Here is a 25,985-nt window from a genome sequence, read left to right on the forward strand (position 1 = left end):
CATTCATTCAATCAACAAACATTGATTGAGCACTTACAATATTCTAGGCATTATATCTAGCATTGGAAATATATTGGTGAATAAGGCATCCTTATGTATTAACTTTGGTTGTGAACAATTTATGAATCACATGACAGCTGTATCAGATTCCAGTTACTCCTTTCTCATTTTCTGGTATCTTTTCTTAGCAATGTATCACTCTCTGAATATAAATAACTTGAGTCCTAAATATTACATATTTTCAAGTGTTATAACTTGCAGGGGAATGTCTAACAGCTATTCTATCAAGCATAGGAAATATTTACAAATTTAAAAAATATATTTTATTGAAAACAAGTTACATTTCAGAAAAATGCTTTTGTTTATAAACAAACGGAATCTGACTTAGCTGTCTGTAAGATTTGTAGAGCTTGGCTAGTCCATGCATTCTTCCACCTAATGAACTTGTCAAAAGCTCTAACAAACCAGGCGAGAACGCCAGAAATCTCAACTTTATTTGGTGAAGCAAGACTCAGAGTTTAGGACCTGGAATTCATTCAGTCACAGAATTACAGGATATGGTAGGAAGAAAAACTTTGATCTAGAAGGAGCACTGGTAGAATCAGTGAGCCCAGGTTCTAGTCCATCATTAATAGTATAGAAGGCTGCCCTAAGCTTCATCCACCAACTGTCCATAATAATATTTGCCCTACCAACCACACAAAAACATTATGAGAACCAATCGAGAGAGTTGTTTTGAAAATTCTTGGAAAAGCATGAAGTACTATATTGATAGGAGCAATCATCATTGGATACTGTCTAGTATAGTATGTATGAGGTTTTGTTTTGTTGGGTTTTTTTAATCATAGAAGCAAAGTTGATGAGTTTTAGATCTGTTTCAATGACTTTCCAAAAATTATGGAGTGATGAGTTCTAATCCTAACGGATACAAGGGGTAAAGAGGAAGCTTATTTATAGCATCTATAATTAGTTTGTGGTTAATGTCAGTTCTTAAGTCAATCCTAAAGTTAAATAACACTGTTTGATATCCTATACCAATTTCAGGAATACTTTTAATAGAGCTACTGTGTTTGGTTGGTTGCACTAATAGTCCTAATTCTTCCCTACTTCCTGTATTCATACCTATGTCTTTAAAAAAATTTACCTTGCCCAAAATGAGGTCTGGCTTTTGCCCTTGGTTTCTGGGAGGTCATCTCATGACTGACAGGAGTGTCTTTGTTTGCCTGGAGGTTTGGGGGCATGCTGGGTAATCTAACAATGTAATTTAGGATAGGGATTGGCCATACCCAATAGTATGAAAGGGGTTGTCGACACAACCCCAGCATTTGCGATTTACAATGGGGGCTTGGGGGCTTTTCAAGCCCCAGTAGAAACTCTGGACACCAATGCTCAAGTGGGTTTCTCTGGTCAGCAACATCCTATATGTATTGTCACTCACTGATGCTGTAAAAGTAATGCATTCTGTATGGAGAGAAAACAATGGGAGCTCCACTTTTGGTACCCCAGATTCTACCTTATGTGCTTCTCCCCTTGGCTGATCTTAATCTGTATCCTTTCCCTTTACTAAGCAATAATCATGAGTGTAATAGCTTTCAGTAAGCTCTGTGAGTCCTTCTACCAAAACTGAGAATGGTTTTGGGAAGCCCTAAAACTTGTAGTTGGTATCAGAAGTCAGAGTGATCTCTTGTGGGGTTTGCATATTTCCACATTTGCTTTTACCTTCTGCCATCATCATCAAGAGAATGTGCCCATGCTAGTTGCTAGCAAATGAGAGACATATGGAGCAGAGCCAATGTACCTTCACTGTCCTAGTCAAGACCATTTTAGATTATATAACAGTGTGTCACTCCTAGGCATATAAATGAGCTTAACCAAGATCAGCAGAATCACCTCCCCAACCACTCCAAGCATGTGAATAATAAACACTTGTAAATGCCTATGATTTTGTGATTGTTTGTTATGAAGCATTATTGTTACAACAGATAACTGATAACAGCTACCTCCCAAGCTTCCATTGTAATGTAGGAATAAAGAGAGTATGGATAATGTAAATCACGGCGAAATATCTAAATTCTTTTCACCCAACATTGAAAATATAATGATTATATATCTGGATAATCCTTATGTTATAAAATATTAGAGATTTAGGAATATCTCCAACTGAATCTTAGAGAAGCAAAATAACCAGATAAAGTAACAGAAAAAATTACATTTGCTTTGGGAGTATAATAATATACAATATACATTTTTTCTAATACTCAGAAACTCTTTAGATAGTGGGGTAAAGATGAAACTATACAAGACACCAGAGAAGTGAAAGTTATTTAACTATAGTCATACTTCATTATTGAAAGTCTTTTGCCAGATTTTTTAACTGATAATAAAACTGGTAAATTTTTCAGAAGATTTTATTTATTTGACAAAGAGAGAGGGAGAGGGAGCACAAGAAACAGAGCAGCAGGCAGAGGAAGAGGGAGAAATAGGCTTCCTGCTGAGCAGAGAGCCCAATGTGGGGCTCTGTCCCAGGACCCTGGGATCATGACTTGAACCGAAGGCAGGTGCTTAACTGACTGAGTCACTCAGGTGCCCTGAAACTGGTAATTTTTATTAACTTCTGCCAATTTTCTGATGGAACTTCTAGTGATTACAGTGAAATTATTCACAGTCATTTAAAAAAGGGGGTTGTTAATGTTTATAGCAGCAATGTCCACAATAGCCAAACTATGGAAAGAGTCCAGATGTCCATCCACAGATGAGTGGATAAAGAAGATGCAGTATATATACACAACGGAATATTACTCAACCATCAAAAACTGAAATCTTGCCATTTGCAACAATGTGGAGAGAACTAGAGGGTATTTGCTAAGTGAAGTAAGTCAATCAGAGGAAGACAATTATCACATGATTTCACCCATACATGGAATTTAAGAAACAAAACAGAGAATCATAGGGGAAGAGAGGAAAAAATAAAACAAGACAAAATCAGAGAGGGAGACAAACCATCAGAGACTCTTAATCATAGGAAACAAACTGAAGGTCACTGGGGGGGTGAGGGGTGGGCGGTTGGGGTAGGTGGCTGATGGACATTAGGAGGGCATGTAATATAATGAGCACTGGATGTTGTTTAAGACTTGTGTATCACTGACCACTATCTCGGAAATCAATAATACATTATACATTAATTAATTGATTTAAATAAAAAATTAAAAATAAATAAGGGGCTTGAGGAGCAAAAGCAAAGAGAATAAGAGTTCAATTAACAGGAAATAGAAACCCAGTCAGTCTAGTGACTGCCTTATGTTAACACAATCATGCACTCAAATTAATTTTTAACTTAGTATACCATAATTTTTCTGTTTTATCTTGTCTTTTAGCTGAGTATGGTCTTGGTTCCATTCACTGGTGTGTCAAGCATCATTGGATATTTAGGAAGGTAGAGGAGAAGGAAACCTTTTGTACTTTGCTCCTGAAGAGAAAGGTTAAGGACCTCCCACAATGTTTATAGCACCACTGGCTATGCAGATAGGGCTCTTTCAAAATGGCTCTTTGAAAGTTATTTAAGGGACCCTCACACAAACCCCTTCCCACCCATTTGCTAAAATATTTTTCCCACATGTAATGAGACACCATCTAATGATAAACCTGCTAGCAGATAGGCACCTGGGTGGCTCAGTTGTTGAGTGTCTGCCTTTGGCTCAGGGCCTGGTCCTAGGATCCTGAGATCTAGTCCTGCATCAGGCTCCCCACAGGGAGCCTGCTGCTCCCTCTGCCTATGTGTCTCATGAATAAATAAATAAAATCTTAAAAAAAAAAAAACCTGCCAGTAGAATGAAGTAATTTCTCTCCAAGTTTATTCAGGTACACATTTCTTTCTTTTTTTTTTTTTTTTCAGGTACACATTTCATCCTTGTCCATTCCCTTAAGTGGCCAGAGACTGACTAAATGAGCCGTTGTCTCATATGCTTGCATGCTAACTTGCTCTCTCTCATACACACACATCATAAACACACATATATATATGAATAATTAATTTTTGATGGCAGAGATGGTATGTTATTCACCCTTGTAACCTCAATTCTAGCATGCTTGGCATATGACAGATTTTCAATAAATATCTGTTCAGTGAATTAATAAACACACATCTTTAAATACATCGTTACTTTCAGGGTGCCTGGGTAGCCAGCTAGTTAAGCATCCAACTCTTGGTTTTGGCTCAGGTCATGATCTTGGGGGTTGTAAGATCGAGCCACACCTCAGGCTCTCAGCTCAGCACTGAGTGGGCTTCAGATTTTCTCTCTCCCTCTCCCTTTGCCCCTCCCCCCACCTCCCATGCAGGTGTACTAGTGAGGAAGTGCTCTTTCAAATAAATAAATCTTTAAAAAAATAAATACATTGTTACTTTCACCACGAAAAAAGCTAGACTGGGATTCAACCATTTAGGGCTCAATTTTTGCTTTTTTTAAAAAAAATTTTTGCTCTTAAAACAGTATTAACTTATTACGTGGTTACACATTGTCTTTGATTTAAACTTAAGCATGTTGGAGGAAAAATAATTTTTACCTTATCATGACCTAAAAACTTTGTGAAGGTTATAGTTATTTATATTATATTTGTTGTATTTACTAACCATGCACTGTGATTGTTTAACATAATTGATGGTTTGATTGAATATTTTAACAGCTTTATTGTGCTATAATTCAAATAACATATAACTTATCCATTTAAAGTGTGCATTCCATTGAGTGATCTTTATTTCTTAGGCTCACAGAATTGTGCAGCCATTACCACAATCAATTTTACATTTTCATCACTCAAAAAACCCTCCAAACCTCTGTTTCCACCAGCACTCACTCCTTATTCTCCTTTTCTGACTTTTCTAACCTTTTTTTTTTCATGTGTGAAATGTAAATAATAATACATCTCTCATAGGATGTTCACATGGTTAATGATAATGTATGAAACACTTTGGTACCTGGACTGCAGTAAATGCCCAGTTAATCTTCTCTATTTGTCTTAGTCCATTTGGTCTGCTATAACAAAATTCCACAGACTGGGAAGCTTATAAACAAAAGAAATTTATTTCTTACATTTTGGAAGTCCAAGATCAGGGCACCAGCATGGTTGGGTTCCGATGAAGGCCCTTCTCTAGGCTGCAGGCTGCTGACTTCTCTCAAATCCTCACATGGTAAAAAGAACAAGGGAGTGTTCTTGGGCATCTTTTTAAAATTTTTTTAAAAAATTATATATTCATGAGAGAGAAAGAGAGAGAGAGAGGCAGAGACACAGGCAGAGGGAGAAGCAGGCTCCATGCCAGAAGCCCGATGCAGGACTCGATCCCGGGACTCCAGGATCACGCCCTGGGCCAAAAGCAGGCACTAAACCGCTGAGCCACCCAGGGATCCCTTTTTTTTTGGGGGGGGGGGCATCGTTTATAAGGGCATTAAACTCATTCATGAGAGCTCTACCCTTATGATCTAATCACTTTCCAAAGGCCTCACCTCCTAATAGTATCACATTGGGTATTATTATTTCAGTGTATGAATTTTGAGGGAACACAAACATTCAGATCATAGCATTATTTGTATTATATTGCACCTAACACTTAATTGCTCAAAAATATAGTTATTTTGATTTTTTAAGAAATCATTAGAGCCCTAACTTTCTCTAAGCATGTTTCCCCATCTCTTTGGAATTTATTGACTTTATAATCTTGTATCCCTCAGAATATTCTGTGCTTCCTTAAGGAAAATTAATCAATCTGATAAAATGCTTGGGTTCATGTGTTAATGGAAAGGTCCAAAAGAAATGGCTGGTCAACAATCAGAATTACTGTTCTTCCTACCCATGTAACCAAGTTACATATTAACAATGATATTCAGGATTTAACAACCCATATTCCCTACAGTCTAATCACCACACTCCAGTAGTAATTCCTTTAAAATGTAAGTCAAATTGTCTCACTCTCCTGTTCAAATCCTTCTATAACATCTCATCCCTCTCAGAGTAAAAATCAAAAGCATTACATTGGTTCTATAAGAATTGTAAGACTTGTGAAGCCCTATGTGATCTGATACTTGGCTACACTTTGACCTCATTTCTAATCATCATGCTTTGTCTTAGGCTTTCCTCAGACCTGCCAGTTACACATCCTCCCCAGGACCTACGCATCTGCTAATTCTTTCTGTCTACAAATCTCTTCTCATAGATTTCCGCTTGGCTTCTTTCCTCAACTCCTTCAGTGTTTTTATTCAATTATCACCTTTACAAACAAACCTTTTATATGGCCATCCTATATAAAATAGCAAAATCCTCTCTCCTCTTATCTTGCTTCATTTTCTCCTCAACACTTATAAACAGACACATTGTATATTTACTTGTTTCTTCCTTTAGCATGTAAGTTGCATGAAGACAAATTTTCATGTTTTTCCTCCTGCTATATCTGGTGCTTATTAACTGTTCCATTAAATACATGTTGAATCGGGGTACCTGGGTGGCTCAGCTGGTTAAATTCTGCCTTTGGCTCAGGTCATGATCTCATCCTTCCCTGCTCAGCGGGAAGCCTGCTTCCCTCTCTGCCTCTGCCTGCTGATCCCCCTTGCTTGTGCTCTCTCTCTGCCAAATAAATGAATAAAATCTTTAATACATATATACATACATACATGTTGAATGAAAGGCCTTAAAAAATGTCTTTTCCTATAAGTAAACAACTTTAATAGTAAGAAAAGAGCAGAACCAAAGTAGTTTTGCTGAGACTGCTTCCAGTCATGGAATCCTGCCCTGGTTGACCAAGTGACACATTCTAACACACATTTAGACACAGCCAGGTCCTTTTAAATGGTCAGAATTTCATGAAATGTTAGAGCTAATTCTAAAGTGGGCAGTCAGAGACAGAGATACAAAAAGGATGAAAGTTATCTAAATTCCTGCCCCTTTCCTCCCCTGCAAAATATGCCTTTTGTATACTGGGATGGGTTTAATGACTATATTTTTGTTATTCGAAAGTGAATCTACTGCTACTCCAAAGACAGGGTCTGTAGATTTCCTGGTAATGGATTTAGAAGATCTTAAATCATGCTTTTGACAATTATGGTTAACTTTGCAGTTGGAGTGGAGAGCCACGTGCCTCTGGATTAAACTACAATTCCCAGAGTGCATCTCTAGGTGGATTCTGGGAAGTGTGGCAAAAACATGCTTATAACCGTGATTAAGTTTGTAGGACTACCAATAAAAAATAAATTTATTAAAAACAAAATGAAAACAAAAGAGAAAAGAAAAAAAAACTTTGTAGGACTAAACAGCTAGCATGAAAACAGAACTACATTTCCCAGAGTGCACCTCTAGGAGATTCTGGGAAGTGTGGCGGAGGCAGGATCGGTCCCTCTGGGGGAAAGCCCTACTTCCCAGGAACATTAGGAGTTCCGTGGTGTCTGCAGATAATCTTGAGGCCTAGGAAGTCGCCCTCCCCCAACAGAATTCAGAGTGAGTACAGCGGAACAGAAAACTGTTGAGCTTCTAAGCGCAGGAGGGATTTTATGGGAAGGCATAATCAAAACTTGAAAAAAAAAAAAGCTCTCCGTCACAGCATTTTGTGATGTTAGCTTAGTCTCTTCCTTCTTGGAGAAACTAAGGAATGAACACGGTTTTGCATCATAACTCAGGAACTATCTCTTTAACTAAAGCTAATATTTTTCTGGTACTTTCTTGGACAGTCGTTTAAATATGGAATTTGCTGACTTTGCAGTGTGCCTGCATTATTTTTGAATTAAGGGAGGAAACATTTTTTTTTTTTTAAGAAAGGAAACCATAAAGCTGCTTAGTAAGATCTTGAAATCTGGATCCCAGTGGCGCCTCAGTTTTGTGTATTTCCCCATTCCACTGAGTCCCCAGTAATGAATAGACAGACTGAAGAGCTCTCTCAAACACTACCAAACTTCTCGGAAGAAGTAACCACAGAGATTGGAGTGGGCCTTTGCTTCATGCGGTCGTATTTTCTAAAGTAATTGTTCTTCTGTTAAGACGAACAGGATGAGAAATGTGGGAATTATTTAGTACAGGGCCTTGAGAGAAATGGTTAATCTTAACAGCCTTGCCTCCTCATGGAATAGTTTTTGGTAACAATAATATTATTTTTCATCTCTATCAGTCTTTGTATCAGACATAAATTATAAATGAATGTTGAAAAGTGCTTTCCCATGTATGTCTCATCAAAACATGAGTTTTGGAGCCAGATAGCCCTGGGTTTGAAACTGCTGCTTTCTAAGTTATGATTTCAGGTTAGTTAAAGCTTTATCTTCCTCACTTGTAAAATGGGATAAATTCATTCATTCTCATTGATAGTGTTTTACAATGTGATAGACACAGTGCTAGGGGCTATAGATAGGGAAGACACAATTCCAACATTTAAGGATTTTACAGATCTGAGAATTAAGTATGTGAAAACCTGACATGGTTATAATATACTTTAGATCCATTTTCTCTCCTTCCTTCCTTCCCCTGTGAGAAGTGAGACAGAAACCAAGCTTCCAAAAGTTAGGTGACAGCTCCAGATCACAAATTCAGTCAGTGACAGAGCCCAGAATAAAATTGAGTCTCTTTAATTGCTTGCTTCCCTGTCCCTTCCTTGGTTTGGAGATACACACAGACCCTATAAACAAAACAGGCCTGAGCTCGTCATCTAACATAAGAATAACGGTGCTAGTATTTTCTTCCAAGACTTATTTTGTGAATAGTGAACTTTTATCCCCAGCATGCTCTCAGGAATAAAATACAATAATAGCTGCCAATTTAAACAAAAACAATGATTCTGTTGGAAATGAGGCATTTGAGCAGCTGGATTTGAATATCATGGCAGGTTTACCAGTTGTTTTCCAGCATGTTTGCTAAAGGTGAAACCTTAAGCCAATACACTTTGAATAAAACATCGCACTGAAGACCCTTAAGAGAGTAAAAAATCACAAACCAGTTAGAAAAAAGTAACACATTTTCTCTGCATTAGATTCCTAAATAGCATGGAGTTATAAGAAATTATATTTTCATTCTAAAGTAATTTCACATATTTTCATTGTTAAAAGAGCCTTTCTTTCTTTTTTTTTTTTTTTTTTTGTACTGAGGTTCCTTCTGAATGGCTGCTTCACAAAGAAAAGCAATACAAGGCAGCCCAGGTGGCTTAGCGGTTTAGCGCCGCCTTCAGCCCAGGGCCTGATCCTGGAGACCTCGGATTGAGTCCCACGTTGGGCTCCCTGTGTGGAGTCCGCTGGTGTCTCTGTCTCTCTCTCTGTCTCATGAATAAATAGATAAAGTTTAAAAAAAGAAAAGAAAAGAAATACATATAACAGTTGGTTCCTATAATGTGTTTCTGTGATATTTTGGAAAATACAATAAATGTCCTATAAGATTCTAAAATCTAGAGTGGCCAAAACCACAGTAAATAAATGAGCACAGGACATCAAACAGTTTGCAAAAGGGGAACTAGATCTATTAAATCTCAAAACACTTTCAATCTCTATAGTTATCAAAGAAATATAAAATGAAAGTTCTTGAAAGTTTGGCAATGTGTAGAAGACCCATATGATTTTAAACTGAATTTTGTCCCAGTAATTCTACTTTGGGAAATTTAAGGAAGTAACCTGAAAATATCAGCACACAGGTATTTAGTGGTATTTTATTTCTGATAATTTAAAATAATTATAGCCAATGTCTAAAATACATTGAGAATGTTTAGAAAAATAAGGATGTCTACCTTAATGTAGTATTTTGCAGCTTAAAAAATTATATAGCTTGTACAAAAACATAGAAAACTGCTTGTGATGTGTTTCATGAAAACAAGTTGACAAAAATATGTCCTCTGATTACAAATATGTAGAATTTGTATGTCTAAAAAGATTAGGAAACACATATGAAATTATGTTATGTTTATGTGGCCACATTATGGATGCCCTCACAATTCTCTTTTTTAGAGATCCTGTAATGTAATTCTCTTAATTTTATAATTTAAACGACCTATTTAAAAGAGAAAAATACAGTTACAGCTGATTTTTAAGGAAATCATTTTCTCTTCTTTGACTTTTCAGTAATCTCTATACTGTTTTTATATAAGATGTATAATAAAAATATACAAGGGACCATTCAAAAAAGGAATTAGACCTAATCTTTATCTACTAGTTTTATGACTGTACCAACGAAGATAAAATTCTCAGTTAAAATAAGCCTGGTTTTCTCCTGATTGTTAATATTTTTTCAAAGCTGCATTAAGAGCTTGACTATAGTTTTTACAAGCTCTATGACCACCATCCCATGAATCAGCAGACCACCATAATCTACAACTGGCTAAGGTTAATTTAGTAACAGAAACTAGGCAAAACAGCCGGCAGTCAGTCAAGTACAGTGGGCCACACAGATTAGTTGGTAAAGCTGCAACCAAACAGCTCCTGGCTCTCAGGATTCAAGGAATTCACCAAAGAAATTTCTTTGGTCTCCCAGGCAATTTGGCGAGGTGCTCCTGAGAACAATGGCTTCCAATTAGCCTCATTATGCAGTTAGTCTCAGGAAGACTATTTTTAATATACTTATTTTATTGTAAAAGGAGTACATACATATGGTTAGAATTTTTTTTAAATACAGAAATGTGCAAAGTAAAAATTATAAGTACCCTTTTCAACTCCTCTCTCCATCCCACTTTTCCAAATTAGCCACCTGTTAACGATTTGGTATGTGTACTTCTAGTTACTTTAAAAAAAGAAATAAATACATATATAATTTATGTTTACTGATATGTATGTGCCCTTTTCCTTCTGTCTTTTTTTAGAGAGGGAGAGAAGTGGGGGCGAGCAGGGACAGAAGGAGAGGGAAAGCGAGAATCTTAAGCAGGCTCCATGCCAAGACCAACCAATATGGGGCTCAATCCTACAACCCTGAGATCATGACTGAGCGGAAATCAACAGTCAGATGCCTAACTCACTAAGCTACTCAGGTTCCCCCATGTCCTTTCCTCTATAAATTAATTAGATCATGGTAAACCAAATATTACTTGCTTTTCTTACTTAATCATATATTGTGAATGTTTTTCCCTGTTACTATATATGAATGTTTCCATTGTTATCTTCATTTATTTATTTAAAGATTTGGTTTATTTGAGAGAGAGAGAGAGTGGGAGGGAGAGGGTAAGGGAGAGAGAGACTACCAAACAGACTCCTTGCTGAGTGTAGACCCTGACGCAGGGCTTTATCCCAGGATCCTGAAACCATAACCAGAGCCAAAACCAAGAGTCTGATACTTAACCAACTGAGCCACCTAGGAGACCCTTTTTATTTATTTTTAAGAGCTGTATTTTATTCCCCTTTAACATACTTTTCAGTTAAGATTCCTATACATATCCTTTCCCTCTCGGGATAAAATCCTAGAAGTGGAATTGCTAGGTGAAAGGGATGTTTGTTTAACATTTCGATAGATATTCCCAAATTGCTCCCCCCCCAAATATTGCACCAACTTATATTCTCAGAGTTTGTACCTGAGACATATACATATGACATATCCATATATGAGAAATGTAAACACATTTCTTCCAGTGTATCAACAAGTCTTTGGGTTATTAAAGTAGGAATTACGCTTTTAATATTCTCCTAGAATGCTTTATAACCCACATATCACATGTTGTCTTCTGGGAAAGCTAGTTTTGTTTTTTCTCTCCTGCTAGAGTCCCTTGACAGGTTTTTCATCTAGTACATTTTTGTGTTTTCTTAAAGGACCTTGCATAAAGTCAGTTTTCAACAAGCACTTTTTGTTGAATGTCATTTACTAAATATATTTTACCCTTGGCTAGGACATAGATTATAGCCAAAACTATCCAAGGATTAGTCATCAGTGATTCATAATTATGCAACCAAGAAGTAAGCCTAAACTAGAGATGTTCTTCAGTAATTTGTTCAGTGTCAAAGCTTGCTTCCCTTGGGCACAGTTAAAAGGGTGGTTGGTTAATTAACTGTACTGATTTTCTCGTTTCAGTGGAACTTCTTGACTTTTATTGCCAATGTGAAATGTACTTTTCATGGGGAATAAAATACTTACTGGTATACAATTTAAAAGGAATCATCTTCTGTAGAATGAATTTGTAATATAGAGAATTGTTTTTCTCTCACAATGAGATACACAAAATAGAAAATACCTTAGATTCATGTAGATTTGCATAGCTGCCTTTTGAGATGTTGTCCAAAAGGCCATGATTTTTATATTTTTCTTATCTATAGGATTCCTTTTACTTCATTCTCAGAGGACTCTAGTTTTCAAATATTCTAAGAAACTTAGCCCCATTATTCTGGAGACACTCCTGGTCTTACCTGGTCTATTAGAGTCATGCTAGCCGCTGTAACAAACTTCAAAAGTTTAGTTGCTTATGTTTATTTCTTACTCATAAATATTCCAAAGCAGGGGTGGGGGTGTCTTTAGTTGGCAGGTGGCATTTTTTTTAAGATTTTATTTATGAAAAAAAAAAAAAAAGATTTTATTTATGTACTCATGAGAAACAGAGAGAAGCAGAGACATAAGCAGAGGAAGAAGCAGGCCCCCTGAAGGGAGCCTCATGCAGGACTCGATCCCAGGAACCCGGGATCATGACCTGAGCCAAAGGCAGATGCTCAATCCCTGAGCTAACCACGTGCCCTGGCAGGTGGCTTTTCTCTAGGTTGTGATTCAAGGATCCAGGCTTCTCCATTTCAATGACTCTGCTATTTCAGAGTCTTCCAAGCAGAAGGAGGAAAGAGAATGGAGAAGGCATATGTACTTTTTTTTTTTTTTTAAGATTTTATTTATTTATTCATGAGAGACACAGAGTGAGAGGCAGAGAGACAGGCAGAAGGAGAAGCAGTCTCCATGCAAGGAGCCTGATGTGGGACTTGATCCCCTCACCCCAAGATCAGGACCTGAGATGAAACCAAGAATTGGACATTCAATTGACTGAGCCACCCAAGCGCCCCTTAGGTATACCTACTTCTTAGCTGATTCAGCCTAGGAGAGATACATCACTTCCACTCACATTCCATTGTTAAGACCTACCTTTGGCCCTGCTTAGATATAAGAGAGAAATGTAGACTGTGGCTTAGCAGCTACCTTTTTTTTTTTTTTTAGCAGCTACCTTCTAGCAACAATCCTCCAATATGGAAGAAGGAACATATATTTTTTGTAGATAGTGGATTCTCACAATAACCTGTTAGGTAGGCAGAACAAGTTTCAATTTTGAGGTACTGAAAAGTTGAACTCCCATAGCTAATTAGCGATATAAATGCAATTTAGAAGCCAGATCATCTGACTCCTATTCAGTTTCTCTTTCCTTAATATTAAAAAGTAATCCTATTCTGGTTTAAAGTATAACTCTCTTGGTGATTCATTACTTTAAATTGCATACTATGACTTTTTCTTTTTTTAACTCCTCTTTTCTCTAAGGACCTGACAATGTCCCTGTATTGTGGAATTGCTTGCAGGAAAAAATCTTTTTGGTGTTATAGGCTGCTGTCAACTTATGTCACTAAGACCCGGTGAGTTGTGACCAACCTGAGCTCTGATTATTCTCTTTGGCCCACCAAATTATAAAATACAGATATCTCAAAATCCTATTTTGAGGATTAAGGATGCATGATTAAGATATACATATAAGGATATTCACTGCAAATTATTTATAATTGAAAAAATTCTAAATTAACTAAAATTCAAATATACCTAAAATATCTAACATACTTAAATATTAAGTTCTATTAAGATAATAACTTTGTGTTTCCCATGGTGGTACGCCTTGTGCACAAAACAATACCTGGTGCATGGTAGGCATCGGAGGCTTGTTGAATGGATGAATCAACAGTAAGGGAGAGATTAATTAAATGATGGCACACCTTTATGATGGAATTAAAAACTCTACTGAATAATAATAGTTCATGAAGTTTCCTGAAAATAAGGTAGATAATTCTAATTCTCTCACCCCTCACCCCCTAAGGAACTAAACTACTAGTTAAAGGTAGACCAGAAAAAAACCCAAAACCTACAGCACTACAGGAAGATGGTAAAGGACTTCTTTGTCATAGCCTGGGCAAATTTGAAATCTGTGAATTTGAAATCACAAGACTGTTCCCATAGTTTGGGGTTTAAATTTGTACCATCTGTGTTATGGTCCCCAAACCCCAACCCAGGAAAATAACGTAAGTAGTAGTTGTAGACTTATAAGACCCCTGGGCACTATGCAGAAGCAAATGTAAAACTCCTCTGAAGAGATATACCCATAACCAGGGCTTTGTACATGAAAAGCTCTGCCAAACATGAGTGCCTAGTCCAAAATTTAAAGGCACATAAGCAAAAAATAAAAAATTAAAAAAAAAATAAAGGCACATAAGCATACAGTGTTACATGGACAAGAGTGAGAAAAGAAAATTGCTGTACTTAGAGTAGATATTGTTGGGAATTTAGGTTATTTGTAGTTCTCAGGCTGAGACTCTAAGAACAATAATTGAATTATGGAACAATTATTGAGAAGTCTAAAAATGGCTATATTAAAGTGGTTTTAAAATGAATAAAAAATCATTTAGAATTAAATCATTCAATCATTTAGAATGAAATTCTATCAATAAAGAAGATGGTGTGAAAAGAATGTTAAAGAAAAAAGGCATGATTCTGAATATACCTACATATGTACAGATAAACAATAAATAGTTTGGAGAATTCCCAGGTGTGAACAGTGATCATCTCTGAATGGTGAGATTCTTGATGATTTCCCTTTTTTGAACAAATTACTAACTGTATTTCCTGATTTTTATGGGATGACTTTTTATTTTTTTAAATAGGAAAACAACAGCTTCAGTCTGATAATCTTAGAGTTGTTTCCCTGCTATTATGACTAAAGGGGGAAATGAATTTTTAAAATTAGTGTTCCTGATCAAGAAGGTAAGGAGCTTTTGGGATCTCGGTTCCAGTTCCAATGAGGCCCAGGCTTAAGACCTTAACCTGGGTGTTTTTGTAGCTGTTTGGCTTTTTAGGGTCATTAGGGCAAAGCACAGGTTGTACCACTCTTACTGTTCTTTTAGGAAGGCAGCAGTGTTTGTTCTATTGTTTATATTTGGTAACTTCTGAGTGGCACAGGTCCCTCCTTTGACATGCATTAAGTCTTTGCCCCAGGAAGCTGCAGTCACTTATAATGAGTTTAAAAATACCCTGAGTATTAAAATCTCAAGTTTCTTTGGTCTTGTGTTTATAAAGAGCTCATTGTGACCCCTTTTATCATACAGTCAAAAATAGGTTCCTAAAGATGCCACTGGGGCACATTTATCATTTAGCTTTGTAGTTTCATGTTGAGCTAACTCTGTTGGTATTACAAAAGCTCCCAGATCCTACAGAAAATATCTTTAAACTGTGATGGCTACATAAGTGACAAAATCTGCCATAAATCTGAGTCTGTTTAGGGCTTTTAATAGGCAAAAATGGTTATCCCTAAGGCTCCAGAAGGAGAATCTACATTCAGTACCCCCTGAATCACATGGACCCTGACCTGGTTTCCAAGGCTCTTGAAATTAATCTTAATGAAGGTGCTTGAAAAGCCTAGAACTGGATCCAATGCTATTTCTCTTAGATAAACTAATGATAGGATGTTGTGTTTTCCACATTTGTATTTTGGCTATTGAAGATATTATACTTATTAAATAAGTGTGGTCAAGTATAGGCTTTATTTCCCATCAGCAGTCTCTTCGGTAGAGATAATGCACTAAGGGTGTCCATGTGGGGACTAGTGTTGGAGGCAGGAATGTATTAAGGTAAAATCTGCTCTTTATCATCCCTACATTGAATGATAGTGTTACTTAAGGTATAGTGTTTGCTCTTTATCTGCAATAATAAAGTCTGCTCCCATTTCTAGGGATTTTGTGGTTGATGTTTTATCACTGTACTTGTTTTCCTTTCACCCCACTGCATGTAAATTCTTGCCTCACAGCATAATATTGGCAAAGTACCTTGAGGTTCAATTCAGTAAATATTTATTACCCTTGAAGTTCAATTCAATAACTATTTATTGAATTGAGCCATTCAGTATGCTAATTACTGGAGATACAGAACTAAGGCTGACCTTGCCCTTAAGGAGATCATAGTTTTTTTGGGGGAAACAGACAAATTAACAAATAGTATTGTTAATTTAGTATTAACAAGTGCAGCCACAGAGGTATGGGCCAGATGTACAGTAAGTAGCACAAAGGAAGGAACTAAAATCCTTTTTAGAGCCACTTAGGATATAAGTGAAATAACTGTGATAGGAGAGGGATGCAAGGACAGAATTCTGAAAGATGAATGCTGTACAAGTAATTAAGTGTGGTTTTGTAATGCTTTGATTATTTCCAAAATACAGGTATTTATTTGAACTGAAAGAAGATGATGATGCATGTAAAACAGCCCAGCAGACAGGAGCATTTTACCTCTTTCATAGTCTGGCTCCTTTGCTTCAGAAATCAGAACAACGGTACCAGGCCCCCCAGTATAGCCTACTAGGTAAGCCCAAAGAGGACCAGTAGAGTAGACCAGGCTGTGGCAATTAAGCAGAATTTCATCTATATCAGATCCCTGAGAAGAATCCTTCAACTTTAGAGTCCAGATTTTTCAAACTCTTTCTACTGATTATTGAGTGTATAAACCTGAGCTGCCCAAATATTATTTGGTGATAAACTAGGGGTCATTGAAACTGCTGTCCAAATTGGAACCCACCTCTTGTTTTGTAAATATTTATTGGAACACAGCCATGCTCATTCATTTTCATACTGTCTGTGGCTGTATTTGCACTACAGTGGCAGAGTGGAGTAGTTGAGACCGAGAACACATGACTTATAAAGCCAAACCCTGCTTAAACCAGTGATTTCCAAGCCTCCATGGAATTGCATACTGTTCTAATGTCTAGGATTTGCATCATGGCTTCATTTCTTCTAGAAGAGTCAAAATTAAAAGTGAATTAAAATTAATTTGTTTTGAGAACTCTTTTAGGGTATATAACTAGAGATATATAAGCCACTGGGATTTGGCATTCAAAGTACCAACTTTCAGTTGTATATGATGTCACTATACACTGAGTTACTTCTAAATACAAAGCCAGTGAATTTCTTTCTTTCTTTCTTTCTTTCTTTTTTTTTTCAATGAATTTCTTCCATGGGTCAGATGTTGAGTATTTGAATAGGTAGTTCCTAGCAGTGCAGAAGAATATAAGGATGCCATCAGAAGGCAATGCTATGTTGCATTGTAAACAAATATAAGTCCTTCATGCACAGGAGGACAGATTTTCTCCATGTACAGCACATGTCTTATACAGACCTGGGATCTTGGATGAATAGTCTACCCTAGCCCACACACTCAGCATAATCTGGAGACTAAATTATATGTAACTGATTTGGTTTCTAGCATTTTAAGCATGATACTTTTATTCAGTGCCATACTACATTAACTATCATGTATCTTTTGAACTAGGGGATATGCTCCTTTCATGATACAATCATAGAATACAATGTTACACAGCTAGAGTTCCTTCTTTAGTCTAAACCCTTCAGGTTGTTATTGGGAAGATGGAGGTCTAGAGAGGTTAAATTATTAGACCAAGATTACATGGCTAATTAGCTGCAGGGCAGCAGCTAGAAGCAGGTATACCTACTGCAAGCTGAAGTAGATGATTTCCTAGAAGGTTAATATGGTTGCTCGTGACTTACTTACTTACTTATTTATTTATTTAGAAGATTTTATTTATTTATTCATAGAGTCAGAGAGAGAGAGAGAGAGGCAGAGACACAGGCAGAGGGAGAAACAGGCATACAGAGAGCCCGATGTGGGTGGGACTCCATCCAGGGTCTCCAGGATCACACCCTGGGCTGTAGGCGGCGCTAAACTGCTGCGCTACCGGGGCTGCCTGGTTGCTCGTGATTTAATGAAAGCCTTTGTTTTCTTCCCTTCTCCTTTTCTGTTTCTTAGAGTTGGAAAGGCTCCTGGCTAAGTTTGGACAGGACACACAAAGAATAGAAGACTCGGTACTGATTGGATGCTCCAAACAGCATGAAGCATGGTTTGCTCTGGATCTAGGTCTAAATAGCTCCTCTTCCCTAAATGGTATAGAACATTATTCCTAATGGGAATTTCCCAGTAGTGCTCAGACTTTGGAATTCCACGCAATAGCATAATTTCAAAGAAAATTTTGAGAGTATTAAAGGTTATCAACCTTGTATTTTTTTTAAGTTAGGACATTAAGAAAAAAAAAATACTACCGTCGTGATTTACCGTCGTCATCATTTAAAAAAAATAGAGAACATTTTAATACTTTCTAAGCTAGGTGGTAGGTACTCAAATGTTCATTGTATTACTCTCTGTACCTTTATACATTTTATATTTCTTAAATATTTCATAGGAAACATTTAAAAATTCATGACATCATTCTTACCTTGGGTGAGTAAACATATTACCATGCAGTGGCTCAGGGTCCTCAGACCTGCATTTGGGAACCAATTGGGTATAGATTCATGGCTCCTAGTAGGCTTTCCTTCTCTTTCAGGTCTGGTTGTAAATGTAATGATGCTGGAATGCAATGCAGATAGGAGCTTAGAGGTCCCATTTTACCTCTTTTCCAGGGATAGTGTATGGTTAATGCAAATATTACTCTGAAGAGGATATATTTTTTAAAAGATTTATTTATTTATTCATGAGAGAGAGAGAGAGAGAGAGAGAGAGACAGGCTCTCCATAGGGAGCCCGATGCAGGACTCTCAGGACCCCAGGATCACACCCTGAGCCAAAGGCAGAGGCTCAGCGGCCCAACTACCCAGGCACCCCTCTGAAGAGGATCTTGAGAAATACTATGCTCTGATAGTTCTCAAATTTGCCTGAAAATAAGAAATTACCTAGTGCTTGTTGAAACATAAAAATTCTGGGCCTCACTCACGTGCTGTTCAGAAACTTTATGTAGAGGCTTGAGAACCTACATATTTTTTTTTTATTTTCCCTGGTTGAGTATTATTAGGTGAGTTTGGGAAAGACTGCTCTAACAGGCATACTTGAGAGGGAGGGGCCTGAAGGCAAAGTTTAGTGTTTGTTTCATCTTATCCTCTGTTCTCGTTTTCTAGCTTCCTTACAGAAAGCAGAAATGGAGATAGAACTCAAGGGCTCTTTCACTGATCTGAGGAAGGCTCTATTTCAGCTGAACACAAAGGATGCCTCCTTGCTGACCACGGTAGATTCTGACTTCTCAGTTTTGTAGGAAATTTAGTAAAGCAGTGTTTACGGGTGAATATATGGCATGCATGCACAAGGCTAGAATGACATTTGATGTCGTCTTCTGCAGATAGATCACAGTCCTTCCTACAAACCTTGGCAGGACAGTATGCTGTAGGCCGACTGCTTATTCTTCTTTCTTTTGCCCTTATTTTTGGCAGGACCATTTTCTTCTAAGGACATGCAGATCTTTTTTAAAAAGATTTTATTTATTTATTCATGAAAACACACAGAGAGAGAGGCAGAGACACAGGCAGAGGGAGAAGCAGACTCCATGCAGGGAGCCTGTTGTGGGACTTTTTTTTTTTTTTAAGATTTTATTTATTTATTCATAGAGATGCAGGGAGAGAAAGAGAGGCAGAGACACAGGCAGAGGGAGAAACAGGCTCCACGCAGAGAAGCCCGACATGGGACTCGATCCTCGGTCTCCAGGATCATGCCCCCGGCCGCAGGCGGCACTAAACCGCTGCGCCACCGGGGCTGCCCTGTTGTGGGACTTGATCCTAGGTCCCCAGGATCACGCCCTGAGCTGAAGGCAGCGCCAAACCCCTGAGCCACCTGGGCTGCCCAGGACATGCATATCTATAGCAGTATGATCTATCAGCCTCATATTTTTAATGACATATACATATACATCATTATGTTACTCCTATGAGAAGTTACTCTGTATTGCTTTAATGACATCCTCACAGCTGTACACTTCACTTGCTAAAGTGCTTCTGGTTGTTCATTTAATTTAAAAAGACATCTCTGGGGTCCCTGAGTGGCTCAGTTAGTTAAGCATCTGTCTTCAGTTCAGGTCATGATCCGAGGGTCCTGGGGTCAAGCCTGACATTGGGCTCCCTGCTCAGTGGGGATCCCGCTTCTCCTTCTGTTCCTCCCCCTGCTTTTGCTCTTTCTGTCAAATAAATAAATAAAATCTTTAAAAATAAATAAAAAAATAAGGGCAACCTGGGTGGCTCAATGGTTGAGCATCTACCTTTGGCTCAGGTCATGATCCTGGGGTTCTGGGATCAAGTTCTGCATCAGGCTCCGCATCGGGAGCCTGCCTCTCTGCATCTCTCATGAATAAATAAAATCTAAAAACAATTTTGAATAACTAAAAAGACATCTCTAAACATTTTTATTTGAATAAAAATTCTACATTTATTGGGGAGGCGTATGTGTTGGGGTGTTTCACTCTATTGGGAATGTCTTATTTTTAAGCTGGGTCATAAGTACATGGAACACTCATTATAATAGTTAATATATATGTGTTTTTTTATTTTTTAAAGATTTTATTTATTTATTCATGAGAGACACAGAGAGAGGCAGAGACACAGGCAGAGGGAGAAGCAGGCTCCATGCAGGGAGCCCGACACGGGACTTGATCCCGGGACTCCAGGATCATGCCCTGGGCCAAAGGCAGGTGCTAAACCACTGAGCCACCCAGGAATCCCCTATATATATATGTATTTTAAATAATTCATAATACATTTAAATTTTTAAATAATTCATAATACATTTAAAATACGTTTCCTTTTATTCATATTTCAGATGCTAGAGGAGTATGTTCAGATAGTTTCCTTATTTTAAAGTTCAAACAGTCAATAACTGAGTAAAGTAGGTGAGCTGGAAAGGAATTAGCTTTTCTCTTTGAGTTGTTCCCAATACGAGGCCCAGCCTGATTATATCTGAGCTCCACGTCCTCTCCAAATGAAATCAGCCTACCTTTGTATTCCTAGGCTCAGGCTCTTCTCCGTTGGCATGATGCTCATCAGTTCTGTAGCAGAAGTGGGCAGCCCACCAAGAAAAATGTGGCTGGCAGCAAGCGCGTGTGCCCTTCCAGTAAGATCATCTATTATCCACAGGTAAGCACTACTTTAAAAGGACAGTGATCCAAGAAGACTGTGTGCTAGTCTGCCCAGGGAGTAGTAGAGGCCTATATAATTAAAAGGCTTCCCTTAGTTATCCACTCCTTCATCCCATTAACAGGCCCCAACTCGAATTTCCATCCCCTCTTCCCAGATGGCTCCTGTGGTGATCACTCTGGTGTCGGATGGGACCCGATGCCTGCTTGCCCGCCAGAGTTCCTTTCCCAAGGGAATGTATTCTGCCTTGGCAGGTTTTTGTGATATAGGTAAGAGGTTTAGGGCATGCACAGATGCCCAGAGGACACAAGGGCTTAACAATTGTAGGTTTTTGTTTTGTTGCTGTTGTGCTTTGAGTCTGAAGCATACAGTTCCCTATCAAGTCAAGTAAACTGCCTTCTGGCATTAGAATTTTCCAATATCAGGCAAGTTTTCAAACATACGGCATAGCTGAAAGAATTATACAGTTGACACTTACTCATTCACCACCTAGATCCTATAACAGTTTTCTTCATTTACTTTATCACGGATCTATCCATCCATCAATTCATTTTATTCTTTGATGTATAGTTTGCACACATTAGTACGCTTCTCCCTAAATATTTCAGCATGCATTGTATTAATTAGAATTCGTTATAGGTTTTTCTTTTTCCTCAGTCTAGTGGGATAAAATTTACAAAATGTAAAACATGGCATTAGAATTTTATTAAAGTTGAGGTCAGCAGTAGCCTCTTTGTCACTTATTCTGCATTCTCACTAACTAACTAAGTCAGCACTCAACTCCAGACTTGAGTCCTGTTGTTGTAGAGGCTCAGGGATTTAAGGCTTTCCCAAGAATACTTCATGAAACTTTGGAGCCAGTTTTGTGCTCCTTTCACAAATGGGCATCTATATCACCCTTCCTGCTGCAGGGCTGTCCTGAATTAATCTGAGTGCTTATAGGTGAAAGTCTGGAAGAGGCTGTCCGGAGAGAAGTTGCAGAAGAGGTGGGACTGGAGTTGGAAAGACTGAAGTACTCTGCATCCCAGCACTGGTCTTTTCCTAATAGCTCACTCATGATTGCTTGTCATGCATCTGTGAAACCAGGGCAGACAGAGGTAAGTTCTCATGCTTCCCTTATGCTGTGATATTCCCTTTGCTTCACTCAAGTTGGTCAGTAGGCACCTGTCTAGTCCATCACTGTCTATCTTGTATGAAGATGTGTAACTCATGATTTGTTCCCTTAAGGAATTTGCAATCTTGTAAAGGAAACAATCTCCAAGGAAATTCAGAGTGCCAACGCAGTTACTATTCTTCTTTGTATGTATCTCAGTCATGTGGCAATTTATTTTTCATCAGGACTTAACAGAGCAGAGTAGGCATACAATAAGTATATCAAAGTAAGTGACTGCTTTCAGGATTGGTCTTATTGCTCGAGTTTGTTAGGATTTTGGGGACTAATTATATGAAATCATAGGAACTTCTGGTCGAAAGGGATTTAGACATTGTCTTATCCAGCCTCGTCTTGCTCTTCTGTAGCATCCCTGATAGATGGCAGTGTGGTCACTACTTGCCAAAGTCTATTGTGTTTTGGTTTGCATAGAATAATATCTCATCTGTCTCAGCTTCCTGTGGTTGCAGTGTGCATTACAAAGAAGATACTATGCTTTTTTTAATATTTTATTTAATTTATTTATTCATGAGAGATACAGAGAGAGAGAGAGGCAGAGACACAGGCAGAAAGAGAAGCAGGCTCCATGCAGGGACCCTGATGTGGGATTCAATCCCAGGTCTTCAGGATCTGGGCTGAAGGCAGACACCCAACCACTGAGACACCCAGGCATCCCATATGCTTTTGATAATCATTAATTATCCCTTATCCTTTAGAGAAGAGTAATTTTATGTTCTTTTTAAGTTGCAAGTTAGTCAAGAATTATTTATATATTACACCTCACTGTTAACCACTCTTTAGTATTTCAGTATTTGTGCTTCTAGGATTTTTAAAATGCACTTTTTTCTTTTACACTATTTAAAACAATATATTTAACTCTCACCTTTTAATTATCCCTCTTTTGCTTCTGCATAATAGCTAAAACTGATTATCTCTCAGCCCATAGATCCTAGGTATTGCTCAGTTCTGGGAACATTTTCTCACCTTTGGCCAAAGTATCCTAAATTTTGTAGCTCCTAGCCTTACATTCTGTTTTTATGTCTTTTAGATCCAGGTGAACCTGAAAGAACTAGAGGCAGCTGGCTGGTTCAGTCATGATGAGGTGGCCACAGCCCTGAGGAGAAATAATCCATATACTCAGCAACAGAATGGGACATTCTGGTTGCCCCCCAAGTTAGCCATTGCCCACCAACTGATTAAGGAATGGGTGGAAAAGCCATCCTGCTCTGCCCTGCCAGCTTAGCTCAGATTGAGGCACCTAGATCCCTTCTCACTATCCTGGAGTGGCAAAAGAGAGATCAGTTGATAAAGAGGAGGTGACCAAAGGCCATCTCCAAGCCAACTTCATACTAAGGCAGAGTGAAAGGTGACCCTACAATGGGATGTCTCTAATAGCAGTGTTAGGGAAGTTCCTATTCATAGGCAATCAGAATGCAAACTGATAATGACGATTGTCAAAATCAGAGGTAAGTTGAAGCATTAGTTTGGATGTAGGCCCCCGTTCACTCATTTTTACTGAGGCCTCGGAAGCAAACATCTTTCAGCATGTATCCTGGTAATGCTGGGTTTATACTAACTGCCAAAATGTGCCCGGTATAATTTTAATTTTATCTTAGTATTGAAGATACATAGCAAATCTCAGCCCACTACTAAGTTACTTTTCATCCTCACAGAATTAAGGAAAATAGCACAATATAACATTATACAACTTGTGTACAGGTAATTATTTTGTACATGGTATTTAAATAAAAGTTATATTTCTTTAAGTAATCTGAAGGGATGAAGAAAGTGGGAAGTGAGAGCCAACGTCTTCCTCAGAGTACTCTGTAATAAATCAGATGCAGTGATATTCTGCTGAGGTAACTGCATCCCGGCGGGGCTTAAGATAGCTAAGTCTTTTGCTGTTACTTGCTCAGCATGTGACCCATGGAAAAGATAATCACTTTTTCTGATTTCCTAGATATAAAATGGTCACTGCCATTTGCATACCCAGTTATGTGTTGTAACTTCAGCTAAGTGAAGGTGAACCATTTTCTTGTTTTACGGGATAAACTAAATTTAGGATTACTCATCATTCATATATGTTATTCTATACCTTGTCATAGGGGAGAATTTATCTGGAGAAAATAAAATAAATTTCTACACCTTTGGTGAGATGTATTTTTCTGTCTTATGAAGTGAGGAAATTGTAGAAAGTAAGAATCTGGGGCAAGGGGTAGGTGGAGAGAAAAGGAATCTATTAGTGTGATAAACATTTAAGTCCAGGTTTCAAGTGTGGAACAACTGAAGCAACGTGCAGAAGAAATATTGTTAGAGGTCTGTTTGAAAAGAGGAATGGCTGGGAACGAGTTGTATCTTCGGATGATTTTAGGCAAAGACACAAGTGCCGGTGATCCTAAGATTATTTGGATGTGTAGACACATCAAAGTGTACAGGACTAAGCAAAAGTGATTCTAGAACTAGACAAGATGAAGCACTGAATTTCCCTTTTGATCCCAAAAGATCATTGTTTTTGCTATTGCTAGCAAATCATCAGTGCTTTGGGGAAATCAAAGTGCCTTCATCAGGAAATGTTGAGGGATAGTATGTGATGGGGCTTGATTGTCCTGTTAGGTTGGCAGCTTGCCCTGACCTGAACTGAACCCAGCATGTAGAAGGGAAAAGCACTCTCGAAAGAGAGGTCCTGAGATTTCTTCATATCTTGCAGTTAGAAGAAAACAGTTCAGGGTCCATGTGTATTACCATCTCCCAATCTTTTCTGTCTCTCTGTGGGTGTGTTTGTGAGCACATGTGTACACATCCCCAGTCTGAAAATACTGATAGAAAGGGGAGTGTGCAGGATTCCTGGTTGTGAGTTTCTCAAACTTAACATGGAGTAACTGTTTGCTTTTGGATTAACGTGTTGTTTTGGAAAAGAAAAGATGAGAGAGGCTAATAGAAGAGCTGCGACATTGAACTTTGTTTCCTGGCAGTGAGTGGAAGAGGGCTTCTAAGAAGAACTCCAAGGATATCTGAAAGCTATGGCAAAAGAGGACAGGACTTGGGTAATGAAAATGGCAGATAAATAAAAGGAACTTTGGTACAGGGCCTGCCTGGCTGGACAACATCTATGTGGCAATGAGTGTCAAGGTGCTAAGAATAAAAAGAGCGCACCCAGTTCAAGAAGCAGAAGAGCAAAAACAGGTAAAATATTAAATATATTTGTCACTAGTGAGTCTGGCTCAAGGTCATTTCTGGTAACGAATAAAAAAGCAACTCATTCATTTCTCATTTTTGCCTATCACTCTCCTTTCTCTTCCTTTAATCCTCAATTAAGATAAACTTAAAGTTCTAAACACATGGGACGCCTGGGTGGCTCAGCAGTTGAGTGCCTGCCTTTGGCTCAGGGCATAGCCCTGGAGTCCCAGGATCAAGTCCCACATCAGGCTCCCTGTGTGGAGCCTGCTTCTTCCTCTGCCTGTGTCTCTGCCTCTCACTCTCTGTATCTCTCATGAATAAATAAATAAATAAATAAATCTTAAAAAAAAAGTTCTAAACACAGAGTATCTCCTCTCAGGGGCTGTCTAGGGGCTTGATTCTTCTCTCTTCTGCTGACTTCAAAACCTTGTATGTACCTAAGATGAGATCACAAAGACTTATGCAGAGTGGACAACATATGGGGCTCACAGAGAAGTTAGCCTGTGAAACTTGTACTGAAGAAACATTTTTACTAAATGAGTCATCTAAACTAGA

The 25,985-nt window shown here is 38.1% G+C and overlaps 2 protein-coding genes across 6 annotated transcripts in view; one reads left to right on the forward strand and one right to left on the reverse strand.

Annotated features, from left to right (window-relative positions):
• The first annotated feature begins 7,340 nt into the window (after positions 1-7,340).
• On the forward strand, positions 7,341-24,397 carry NUDT13 (nudix hydrolase 13). Of its 4 annotated transcripts, none has more exons than XM_077894973.1 (9): positions 7,341-7,479; positions 13,435-13,526; positions 16,367-16,506; positions 17,965-18,099; positions 19,106-19,212; positions 20,978-21,103; positions 21,228-21,372; positions 22,046-22,200; positions 23,302-24,397. In XM_077894973.1, the coding sequence occupies exons 2-9, from the start codon at positions 13,444-13,446 to the stop codon at positions 23,494-23,496; spliced, it is 1,086 nt and encodes a 361-aa protein (XP_077751099.1). In that variant the 5' UTR covers positions 7,341-7,479; positions 13,435-13,443; the 3' UTR covers positions 23,497-24,397. The 4 variants fall into 4 exon arrangements, with proteins under 4 accessions (XP_077751099.1, XP_077751100.1, XP_077751101.1 ...); XM_077894974.1 differs by having other exon boundaries at positions 21,261-21,372; XM_077894975.1 differs by lacking the exons at positions 7,341-7,479; positions 13,435-13,526; positions 16,367-16,506; positions 19,106-19,212 and having other exon boundaries at positions 17,964-18,099.
• The window catches only part of ECD (ecdysoneless cell cycle regulator), a 33,309-nt gene continuing 28,116 nt past the window's right edge, over positions 20,793-25,985 (reverse strand). Inside the window, exon 15 of one of the 2 annotated variants that reach the window (XM_077894960.1) lies at positions 20,793-21,174. In XM_077894960.1, the coding sequence (XP_077751086.1) occupies positions 21,116-21,174 (59 nt within the window). In that variant the 3' untranslated portion in view covers positions 20,793-21,115. Of the gene's footprint in view, positions 21,175-22,393; positions 25,868-25,985 lie in introns of those variants that run through there. The other variant, XM_077894959.1, reaches the window with a different exon arrangement.

The sequence above is a fragment of the Canis aureus genome, chromosome 4, assembly GCF_053574225.1.
Source record: "Canis aureus isolate CA01 chromosome 4, VMU_Caureus_v.1.0, whole genome shotgun sequence".
Classification (NCBI taxonomy): Eukaryota; Metazoa; Chordata; class Mammalia; order Carnivora; family Canidae; genus Canis; species Canis aureus.

Coding starts and splice junctions, on each gene's coding strand:
- NUDT13 (XM_077894973.1), top strand. CDS start 13,444: ATGTCCCTGTATTGTGGAATTGCTTGCAGGAAAAAATCTTTTTGGTGT. Junction 16,507..17,964: donor CCCCCAGTATAGCCTACTAG/GTAAGCCCAAAG, acceptor TCTGTTTCTTAG/AGTTGGAAAGGCTCCTGGCT. Junction 22,201..23,301: donor TGAAACCAGGGCAGACAGAG/GTAAGTTCTCAT, acceptor TATGTCTTTTAG/ATCCAGGTGAACCTGAAAGA.